Genomic DNA, 12,266 nt, shown 5'->3' on the forward strand with positions numbered 1-12,266 from the left:
TTTTTGTTTTTGTTTAAATTTTATTTTTTATTTAGTTATATACATCATAAAAACAAAATATTATTTAGTTATACATCATAAAATTTAAACAAAAACAAAAAAATCATTAAAAAATTAAATTTTTTATTTAATCATATTAAATTTTATTGGAAAAAGTATAATAATCATTAAATACTGCAAATGCGGACAAAAACCTGCAATGCACAGAAAATGAGAAGAGAGAAAAAAAATTTTAACACCGTTTGTCATTATTTAATGGAAGGGACTATTTTGACTCAAAAATTTAAAAGTAAGGACCAATTTCAAACACTTTTCTAAAGAGAGACTAAATTGAGATTTATCAACCAAACTAGGGACAAAGTTGGGTATTAAACCTTCATTATATGAGTTAAGTTGACTATGTTTGAACTTTTGACTCAGGTCAATTAATTTAAATGCTTTGATTTAGACTGATTTTATTTAACCTTAGATCTTGGTTAACTTAACTCCACTTTTGATAGAGATAAATTCAGCCAACCTTTGCTGAAAACTAACTTGATCGACATTTGGATTCAATTGAAGTTTAGTTTAGTCAATTTTTGTCTGGTTTGTCAAAACCAACTAGACTCTTTGCCTAAAATTTCAAATTTCTTTTTTAATGAATAATCCAAAGTAATTATTGTTAAAAAATTTGTAAAGTATACAATGATTCACTACTTTTGATACATGAATTATAAGTTGTAAATAAACTTGACTCACTCTTCAACACTTAAAACTTAATATTTATGGATTTTTTTTTTTGTAGTATATTATTTAACCTTTTTTATTTTTATTTAATGCAATTTTCAACTTTTGTATTATTTCTTCATTACCTTGAACTTCAAATTTCATCACTTTACCGTTCTTTTCGGTACCTGCTTACCATTTTCAAAAAGTAAAACCAGGACTTGTAAAGTTGAAAGTTAATATGAGAAAACTAGCCCATTCCATCTTGACTTCTTGTAAATCATATATTTTTGACATATATAAACGTTTTTCTAGAATATATATATCTTATCCCCCAGAATTATTTATTATTCTTTTTACTTTTATTTTTGGAAGATAGGGAAATCTCACTTGTAATTATATATTAAAGGAAAAAATCACTTATTAAAGTAGCTCTGAACATTGTGTAATATTTAATGGGAGTCAAGAGACTAGTAGTTATAACATTTCCATTTTCTATTTTATTTTATTTTAGAGTTTAATGAGGATTATAAAATTATATTTGTATTTTGGGCATTAAAAAACAGCCTTTTAGTTTTAACTAAATTTGGCCAGCTTATAAATTGTAGCAATAAAATAAATAAGAAACACTTTTGTCTATTAGGTGACTTTCTTGACGGTTAGGTTCCTTTGTTTTCTGTCTACCTTTCCCTGTACTTGCGTGACTCCCTGGAGCTGTAACTATTTCTATTATAAGCTTAATCCATGATTGCCACCTTTCATTGTTCTTCATCACTTTACTTTCTTTTATGGTATTTACATTTAATTTTATGAAATTCTGTAAAACTAACTACAACTATTGATTCCTAATTGCATGTTTTAGCAATTAATTATTCTTCAAATAGTAAATGTTTTTATTATTTGTAAATACTCTAAGTTAACACAATAATTAATCATGATGTGTTAAGAGATTCATAGGGATATGACTGTGTGGGAAAAATCATTAAAATAATCTTTGTTCTACTTTTATTTCTTCTTCTGTCTTGTAAGGTGTATTATGAGTTGTTGAACTTAGGAGAAGAAACGGAAGAACATTTTGATTTTGAAGTATATTGGTACAGCCCAAAAGGAGAGTATGGGAGAAGAAGAGAGAGACATAGACTTTTAGAAAAGTTGGTTTGTCTGCCAATAGAAGTTACTGGAAGTGAAAATCATGAGCGATGATGGCAAAAAATAATAGTTAATTAGTCGTCGACATGTGAAGGCATTGACCAAGCTCAATGAAATGATTTCCACTCGAACCAAGCAAGAGAATGTTTGAGGGTCCTACCTACGAAATAACCCAAAACAAAATTAAATTCAGCAAATGCTTCTCCATTCATTAATTAGTGTTTGGTTGGGGCAGGTAGTCAAGTTTTCAAGGTTAATTTCAACAACTTAGTTTATTAAATATATGTTGACCCGTGCTGTTCAAATGCATGCGTTTAACTAATAAATACATAATTACAGATCAAGCTTGCATTACAAATCACCTAAAACTAATACTCCTTTCTTTTTCGGTTTTCCTTTGATATTATTCTTCCCAAAATAATTCCACCAAGTGCTTTCACAGTTGGAAGAATCTCGGATGTGATAATATAGATATCAAAGCTGACAACCCACTATAGTTTTTGCAGACACAAACAACTATCACAACACAACCAATCAAATACATGTTTAATTATGGTTACAAACTTGAGTATCTGAGTCTTTCCTTAATCATCCAAAGTCATTTCGACCAAATCTTTAAAACCATGCATACATGCATCAATAAAGGTGATATATATCTACTCTTGACAGAAGAATACTGAATACAGGCTAGTGCATGACCTGGACAAAATTAGACCCTATATTCACCCCTTCTTCTATCTGCCTCTCTCTAAATGGAAAAACAACCAAGATGAGCAGCAAAACCCTCACATTGCTCACATACAAACGTAGTAATGTATACAGAACAGAGTAACCAGATGTATCCTATTGTTAGTGATCTGAACAACTTCAAACAAATAGATCATAATGATTCACGTGAGAAAGGATAAAAAGAAAGAGTGAAGAAGATAAAGAAAACAATGCAGGTTTGATCCATGTTCTCCCAATAGTTCTTTCGTTACTTAATTACCATGATGACCCTTCACCGATGATTCCAGTCCAGTATCCAGTTGGATTATTTCCTTGTTCTTTGTTGTGTTCAACTTCAACACCTGCAGAAAGGTGCTTGATATCTCCGAAAGGGAACAAAAGCCTCCCGCCGCCACCGTTCTCTTGAACCCCGTGTGATCTATTTCCAAACCCATCAACTGAAAAGCTAAGGTTTGGTTTAATTTCTTGCATGGGATAGATCGGTGTGTAAAGTGAATCTGAGCTTGGCAAGAAGGAATTAGGAGCATAAGGATTCAAACCCCTAGGCAACATGCCATATGTCGGTGAAAGAGAAGTTGGAGCAGAAGAAGGGCTATGGTGGTGACTGGTATTCTCACCACCAATTTCAAGTTTTGGCATCTCAACATATGGGGACATGCCATGATACTTGTCAATAGCTGCAGGAAAAGCCAAATTAAGGTCATGGACTCCTTGCATTTTAGGGTTTTGGGAAGAAATAGCCGAGACTGGTGGATTCAAGTCGGGAACCTTTGATAAGGTGGCCTTCTTGTTCTTCCTGGAGCCACCTCCAACTGGGACGTTTCTGAGAGAACCACCTTCTGTCCAATACCTTCTACAAGTCTTGCAGAAATATCTTGGCTGTGTGAGGCTGTAATTGTTGTAATAGCAGAACTTAGTGTTTGTTGAACTGCACCTTGGACAATTCAATTGCTCTTGTGGTTTTGCTTTCTTCTCTAACGATGGCCTTGCGCATGAATTGGGACCTATTTCTTCCATGTCTCCTCACTGGCTCAACCTCCTAACAAACCCAAAAGAAGTTATGATCTACATATGTTCTTATCTGACAATAATTCATACAGACAAAAAGAATTTCAAGAGCACGACATCGTAATTTCATTGCACAAAAACAGATTGGAGAGATAATTATTAAGGCAGTCAAAACAAGAGACGAATGAGTAAACTTGACGAATCAATAATAATAACAAATTAGTAATCCTTTTTAAGCCCTGCTATGTTTTGACAATAATTATCACACGAGGAAGAAGGTAAAGAAAGGCAAAAGTAAAAGCAGTGGCAGCGCTTTTCATGTTTAGGATCCGATCGTAACCTTTTTTGGTAGAAAAGGAGAACGTAGGAGATCAATAGTACACGGTGGATTTTGCACCTTATGTCATGAATACCATCTCCCAGATATAGCAACAAATTTAAAACAAAGATTCAAACAAATCTTAGGTCTAGAAGACCTCATGTTCGTGTCAGCTTTTAACCAAACTAAACCTCGGAATGAACAGCTCAAAGTCGTGCATTAAGGAAAAGACAATAGAAAAAACCAACCACCGTGTTTGCCGAGTGAACGGTAGCCATGAATACTTCAGAGAGAAAAGACAAAGAAAAGCAACGAAGACTATATGAGAGAGAGAAAGAGTTCACCTTGTTTGTCTGCAGCTGCGCTTTAGTGCAAGAAAGAATGTTTTAGTTCGGTTGTGGGGTGGCTTTATCTGCTAGCTTGTTACTTTATCGACGATGAAAAAGGAAAAAAAAAGTTTTAGAAGAAAATGTGTCAAATTTGACTTCTTTAATGATGTTTTAACCTTTAGGACTCCCTCTAATTTTTTAATGTCTACAAATTCCTTTTCCTTTCCTATTAATTCCAAGTTGATTTCTTTTCGTTTGCTTTTGATTAATTTTATGTGGTGGAATAATGAGTATGGGGTGTGATCATGGATGGATTTTTCCTTTTTTTAACGATATAGACTCTTCACTAATGCTTCAATTGTCAAACCTTCTTTTTCTATAATCAAGGACCACCTTTGAATAGATGTGATTTTTAGGTTCATCAAAGAGATTAATGTATGTGAATGTTTTCATTCATGTATTTCTTTAATTATCAAAGATGCTTTTGCTGCAGTTAATAAAACTTTCTACATGTTTTCAGCAGTACACACTAGGGTTTGCTTACAATGCGATCAAACACATTCAATTCTCTTATGTTTCATTCGTCCGCTTCGTTTTTCTTTCATTTATTGTGAACTTCTTAGAAATAAAATAAATTTATAGTATATAAGTAAATATAAATCTTATTTTATAAGTTTAGAATTGAGTTAGACTTAAAGTCTATTTCTAACATATATTAAAGTCTTAAAATATGTGATGAAACAAAAGTTGCAAACTCTTAATCACCCAATAAGCAACATTGGATGCTGATAAGTCCATAACAACATAACCAGAAAAGCGATATGTTTTATATTTTATAATTATAGATCTACTTTAATCTTTTTCCAGGAAAAAAATTAAACATTGGACATAATTAGTGTCGGTTTAATATATTCATACATAATATTAATTTATATCTTGTGCTGAGAACTGAATACATTTTTTAAAGTAAGAAATTGTCAGCATTCAATGTAAAATATTACTATGCATAAATTAAAGCTATCGTGTGGGGGCGTTGGTGAAGTCCTGAGTCTTAACATGGTGGTGTTATATATGAATAAAACAATTTTAGTAATTCTGAGAATGTTGACTCAAAATAGGTATTTTACTTATCTTATTTTGGTACTTGGTCATTTAAAAAAAGTACACATATTTCCTTAAATAAATAAAGCCAAACATACCAAAAGTGTTTCGAAGTCTTTTAGAGGAAACTAGTTCTTTTTGTCTACATTCTGTAATTTATCAACTCCAGGTTCCACACATGAAGTGTCTTTAATCTCTTAGATACCTTTCTAACAGCCCTCCCTCCCCTTGAAAGAAAAGGTAAAAAGTATTTTTAGAAAAAAACTTACCCCTTTATTTATTTCAAAGTAAAATACAGGAACTATGAATAATAACTGCTACAAGATTAAAAAAAGATTTAATTTACATGTTATTCTGATATAAAATTACATTATCAATTATTTTAGTTAGTGGAATGATTGGAGGAGTAAGTTATTTACATTGCAAATAGACACGCCAGTTACAAAAGGAAAAAGTCTCTTTAACAACTCTTTTTTAACAATTTTTTGATAACGCATACGTGACAGTTTGTGATTGGTCCATTTTAAATATTTTTTTAGAATAAATTCAAACAGACCAATAGAATTGTGACACATGTCCTATTGTCAAAAAGTTGTTAAAATATCATTGTCCAGTTACAAAAACAAAAGAAAAATACCAGTATTTATAATAGAGAGAGAACATAATAAAATAGTAGAATTTTCTCTTTTACGGGATTCATATAAAAAAATATTTTTTAATTGACATAAAATGATTATTTATCTTTTTCATTTCTAATAAGCCTTTCAACTTACCATAAATTCTTAATAAATGGAATGAATAATAAAAGTTTAATTTTTGTGTTAAATTTATTTTCTACTTTATAGAAAATATTTTTATATTATAATTGTTGTTATTTCCTAACATCCAAACGAGTGAAGGGAATTTTCTCCATTTCTATATCTCTTATATCTCTAAACAACACACTTTTAATGTCTAATCTAAGTTTGCAACTTTTTGTTTCATTTGTAATCAAAATAGTAAATCACAAGAGTGAAGGGTTAGGTTCTTTACCTAATATGAATGGATTATCAGTACTTAAAAAACGTGTAAAAAAAATACCAAGGAAATTAGTTTAAAATGATGTTAAATAAAATTGGCGTTTTTATGAAAACAATGTGGAAATTAATTTGAATTTTTGTATAGTTTTAGAAAGTATATTTTAGTTAATAAGCTTTTACAAGTATATCAATAATTATAAGATATAATATAAAGTATAATTAAGTTTTAAATCTGTCTTAAATTTGGGTATTTTTAATAGATTGTTAAATTTTATTGTATTGAGTACTTTTTTTTATATTTTTTAGTTAATTTTTTATTTTTTAATTTCTTCATTCACACTGTTATTTGGATACTTGTCTCAATGTATTAAAAAAAGTGAAGTCGTATTGATATTTCCTTTAAAGTAAAGCAATACGTTACTTTTTATTGTTTAATTTTAAGATACATTGAACAAGGAAATAGTCACGCTAACTTTCTAAATATCATTTAGAGTTAAAAATTTTAAATAGTTAGAAAACAGTAGTCATCACCATTAAAAAAGAAAACATCATATAAGTGATGGTGATAATTCTTTTGATATCCAACATACTTTTAATAACTAATTAAGTAACTTAATTATAGTCATACATTAAATGTTATACCACTTTAAATTAATATCAAAACTCATTTTTTTTAATGTATAAAACCAAGGAAGCAAAATGAGGAAGTAAAATAACAACTATATTACCCACCTAATAAATAACTTAAAAAAATAACTCCGTTAAAAAACTAAAAAAATGTTAAATTAAAACAAATTTAATTGAAAGTCAATTGGAAATATTCAAATTGAATAAGTGCTTGAAATTTAATTAAATTTTTAAGTAATTAGATGAGGTGGTTATAAATAAAAATTCAAAAATTGAGTAATTTTTTTCTTCGTCATTATAATCTATTTTTTGGTTTTTTAGAGATATTTAAAATTAAATAAAATTTTCCTTTCTTAAATGAAAATAAGTAATAAAAAAAATGTATAGAGAAATTAAAATTATTTTAGTTATCGAAAAAGAAATGCCCAATTTTAGCATAAAAGCAGTAGCATAAGTGGACTAGTTGTTGGTGGTATTTGCATCCATAGTTGAATATATATTTATGCATGTGATCACTTACTTCCTACCAAAACAACATGTACCACCTGTACATAACCACCACAACAAGATTAAGCACCAATTTAATTTAGCACATTATCAATGCTCATTAAGATTAAATTAAAAGCTTATTACCGATGTGGTATATTAAAGGTTAAAAAATGAAAAATAATACAATTCTTTAAGTGATAAATAATTCTATATATTTGTTAGTATTTTGAAACCATATTTTAATTCATCCACACAAAAAGTTATCGAAAAAAATCTCTTTAACAACTCTTTTTTAATAACTTTTTGATAACGCATATGTGACAGTTTATGATTGGTCCGTTTCAAATATTTTTTTAAACATAAATTTAAACAAACCAGTAAAATGATGACACGTATCTTATTGTTAAAAAGTTGTTAAAAAAAAATTGTCAAAATATCATTGTCCAAAGTTATCACTATGCTAGCTGATCTCTTAAAATTAGGTTTGACAATTTACAACGATAAATTAGGTAGTGCGCACCGTTTTAAGTAGGTAGCGTTCTAACGGTATGCACCTTACCACCAAAAAGACCACGCTGTGTAGAGAACTTAAAACGTGAGGAAATTAGTCATTTTTATTTAAGTGGTTTTTTTTTTAAGCAAACACGAGTTATATAATTAGAATACCCTAATATTTTATTATTAGAAGATAAAGTGATATATATTATAATACAAGAAAAGAAGATACCAACAAATTTATTTTATTACTCATTTTATTTTATTCACAAGTGTTTCAAAAGTTACTTTCTTAGTCATTCAACAATTTTAATTTTTTTTATTTATATTTATTTTGCTACCACACGTGCATGCAAGTTATTTTATTTTTTTATCTATCTTTTCATTTATATTTGTTACGACATGTGCATAAATTTTAGTTTACCTTTTTATCTATTTATTTTATTTTTAAACTAACTTATCTACACTATTTATTTTATTCTTAATTTTGTCCTTTTATAACTTCTAATTAATTTCTCATTTAATAGATTATTAAAGAATAACTTATATAACTTTTTTATACTAATTTTTTCATTTTTAATTTTATCTTTTTATGATTTATAATTATTTGGTCATTAATAAAATTAAACTTAGAAACTTATTTTATTTTTTATCTCTTAAAATATTTAAAAAATAGTATATATATATATATATATATATATATATATATTAATAATTCAAATTGTTTAATTCAAATTCTTTATATTATCGTATAAAAGAATTGTCTCTCTAAAAAGTTGTTTTACTATTTTATCCATTTGATTTGTTTTTAAACTAATTTATAGTAAAGATAGAAATATATTTCAACTCTGTCATTTAATATCTAATAAATTATTATTTTAATTCTTAAATAGAACTATTACTTTCACAAATTAATTTTTTTTTACATAAATATTGAAAATGTCAATTATGTGTAAACTTTAAATTATACTCTTAATCAATTTAATCCATGCATTCTTAAAAATTATTTTAAAAAATTATTGATTTTTAAAATAAAAAATAATTACTTGTGTGTCCAATAAAATTGAAGAACATACTAAAAATTATGATTAAGTTACATTTCATTCAAGAATATTTTTCTTAATTTAAAAAATAAGGAAGGAAACACAAATTTATGGTTTTATCATGTTTTCTCGTTTTGCAAATCATCCAAATAATTTTAGACAACCACTTTAATAACTTTAAATAACAAACTACAAGGAGACATCATAAATTGAGTCACCAAATTTAAAGAAGAAAATTTTAAATCCTAACAAATTTCTTTTAATCATTCCCACAATTGTATAACAATACAACAATGAAAGAAAAAATAAGAGAAATATTAAACATTATTACCGGAACATATATCATAAAACTACTAACTTCCAAATCCATAAGTAAACGATCATACAACAATTTCTAGAGAATTAAAGTTTTAGTTGGTTACAAGTCATGGGACTAAATCAAGTTCTCCAAATCCACTCATTCCATAAAGTGTAAAACATTTTTGCAACCTTTTAAGAAAACAGCCTAGTATCGTCCAAATTCTAATTAGGCACATTAATAATTGTCATTGTCATTGTTTTTTCTTGTTTCTTTATTCTTTATTGATATTTTTATTATTACTATTTAGATAATTAAGATTTTATTAAATAATTTTGGAAAGAGAAGCATTTGGTTTTTATTTGCAAAATATTTTGTAAATAAGTAAAAATCCCGTAAAATTGAAAAATATATAAAGGATTATCATTTAGTTACTATTTATTCAAGTGCATTTTTCAAATTCAATCAGTTTATTCTAATTTGTCTAATGAGCTATATCAATTCTCCTAGTGAGTTACAAGTTAAAGAGCATCGATTTCTAGGCTTCATTGGGCAAAAATTAGATGTCAAGTTTGGTATACGAAATTGGATATTTAAACATATTTTCACAAGAATTTTGGGATTTTTTTCAATTTTCATGAATAAAAATCATTTAGAGTGTTGGAAAGAGGCTCTTGGAGGCTGTTTGGAAAATTCTCTTCTTTCGAGATTTTTTTTTCTTATCATAAGACACAATAATAAGTTAAGTGACGAATTTATTCAATCAATTTATTCTCTCAATTTTCATTTTACTTAAAGTAAAATATTTTCTTTTATTGAATTATGAAAACAAGACATGAAAGAATGCTAACAACAATTAATCAATTTTCTCACTTCCATCAAGTCATACAGCACATATTATCGAAGAGATTAGTCACTAGCATATAATTTAACACAATTCTTAATTTCGGAAACCATAACAAATTTGAATACCAAATTTAATTCAGTTTTCAATTCAATCCATCAATTAGTTTAGATCCCATTAGTTTTCACATCTCATATTAACATCAAGATTCAAACTTAAGAGCTCATACGATTATCTTATAATTTGTTAGTTATATTATACACCTGGCACAAATCTTTACAAGTCTATTTTTAAAAAAATTACTTTATCATTATTATTATCCTTTAATAATTTGATAACTATATTCAAAACCATTATAAAAACATAACGTTGTGTAAATGTAAATGTTTCATTTTCATAATATTAAAAAAACATTATTTTGTTTAAAATTTAAGTGAAAAATAACCCATGTAATCAACTCTAACAATTATGAGCTGAATCCGATTAATTTTTTTAATCTTCAAAAATTAATTTAAGTTAAATTAACTCGTTCTTGAACATCACATCATTATTCAATCTAAACAAAAAGAGATGTAAGAAAAGTGAAGATAAGATAAGAATTTGGAAGATTGAAAAAGAAGAAAAAAGCATTTTAAAGGAAAAGAAAAACGAGAAACAAATTGTATTTCCATGTTGAGAGGAGTGCAAACAAGCTTTTTGATGTGATAATTTAAATTGTTGAAAACTTCTTGATATAGCTAGTTTTAACATTTTCGAGCAAGCTTTTATGGTAAACAAATGACACTTTTTCAACTTTTAAAAATTATCTAAAATGTTTCCGGTAAAATTTTCTCCTTTTATTTGTTTAAAAATATAATAAAAACTATTTATGACGTAAATGATTAATTTTCTATTTTATTTATATTTTTTGTTATTTCTATTTTTCACCATTCTATTATAATTATCTACTTTTATAATATTTTTTTGGTTCATCATATTTCTTCTATTAATCGGTAGGATGGAAGAGGAGCAGAAGAGAAAATCAATATAACTATTTTTTTCTTTTGAAGAACTAAAAACAAGGATTACCACCGTTGTACTATATTTTATGCCTAACTTTTCTAAATCAAATAAATTACATAATTTAAAAATATTTTCTTTATTTTCCCTTTTATCCTGTATAAACGATTAATATTTAATTAATTTCTTACTTCTTTTTCTCGTTTTATTTAATTTTTTTCACCTTTATTCTCTTAATTACTCTTCCCGGATGAAAAGAAGGACATATTCCCTTTTACTGCCGTGACTCCTTTTTGCTTTTGTTAGATGATTGTACATATCACGAGATTCTGCTTGTTTTTTATTATATAGAAAGAAATGCAAATTGTCAATTAGCGGAAAGGAAAAATACCGAAAAAACATCTTCATTTATTACATATCAAAACACCTAGAAATATTCTTGAATTTTGAGAGGAAGTTTCCCTAAAATAGAGTAAGATTCATCATAATCATTTAAACATACAAGATATTTTAATAATTTTTATTTTTAATTTAAAATAAAAAATAAAAATTTAGAATCCATATTTTGTCAATTTCGTATATTTTAAAAGGTTAGGTAAGTTAGCAAGGCAGTGTATAAAACAAGCCATACATAATTGGTGTGTTGTTTAAATAGTGCGGTAATTACAAACACGTTTGCAAGAAAAGTTAAATTCGAGATATAAAAATGTAAACATAAATTAATAAACAAATAATCAATACAATAATTTTACTATTCTTCTTCCTAGAGTACAAAACAGTTTGGTTGATTTTTGTATTTAAGTTGTGGGTGTTGAGATCGTTTCAACACTGTTAAATGGAGATTGTGTATACTTTATTTAATTTGACTTCATCTCAGTAAGTAAATTTACAGGTTTAAATCTTTTTTGCACCGTAAGTTATAAGTTGGTATTTAGTTTAGTCTTCGCTTTTAAAAATGTCAATCTTTGATCTCTAAGTTATAAAAAAATATATCAAATCAGTCCCAGCCGTTAACGAAATCAATGAAATATGTACCAAGTTGCCATCCAGATATGAAGATTTTGCAACCTTCAAAGAACCCACAAGTACGAAAGAATATAGATGAGACTGAT

At 27.2% G+C, this 12,266-nt stretch overlaps 1 protein-coding gene across 3 annotated transcripts; it reads right to left on the reverse strand.

The window, feature by feature from the left end:
* Positions 1 to 2,486: 2,486 nt before the first annotated feature.
* On the reverse strand, positions 2,487 to 4,361 carry LOC106754008 (dof zinc finger protein DOF3.7). 3 transcript variants are annotated; one of them, XM_022777850.1, is made up of 2 exons: positions 4,255 to 4,361; positions 2,487 to 3,622 (listed from the first exon to the last, which is right to left on the reverse strand). In XM_022777850.1, exon 2 carries the CDS (start codon positions 3,598 to 3,600, stop codon positions 2,839 to 2,841), a length of 762 nt encoding a protein of 253 aa, XP_022633571.1. In that variant the 5' UTR covers positions 3,601 to 3,622; positions 4,255 to 4,361; the 3' UTR covers positions 2,487 to 2,838. The 3 variants fall into 3 exon arrangements, with proteins under 3 accessions (XP_022633571.1, XP_014491429.1, XP_014491428.1); XM_014635943.2 differs by lacking the exon at positions 4,255 to 4,361 and adding an exon at positions 4,159 to 4,248; XM_014635942.2 differs by lacking the exon at positions 4,255 to 4,361 and adding an exon at positions 3,932 to 4,130.
* Between the last annotated feature and the right edge of the window lie 7,905 nt (positions 4,362 to 12,266).

The sequence above is a fragment of the Vigna radiata genome, unplaced genomic scaffold, assembly GCF_000741045.1.
Source record: "Vigna radiata var. radiata cultivar VC1973A unplaced genomic scaffold, Vradiata_ver6 scaffold_83, whole genome shotgun sequence".
Lineage (NCBI taxonomy): Eukaryota > Viridiplantae > Streptophyta > Magnoliopsida > Fabales > Fabaceae > Vigna > Vigna radiata.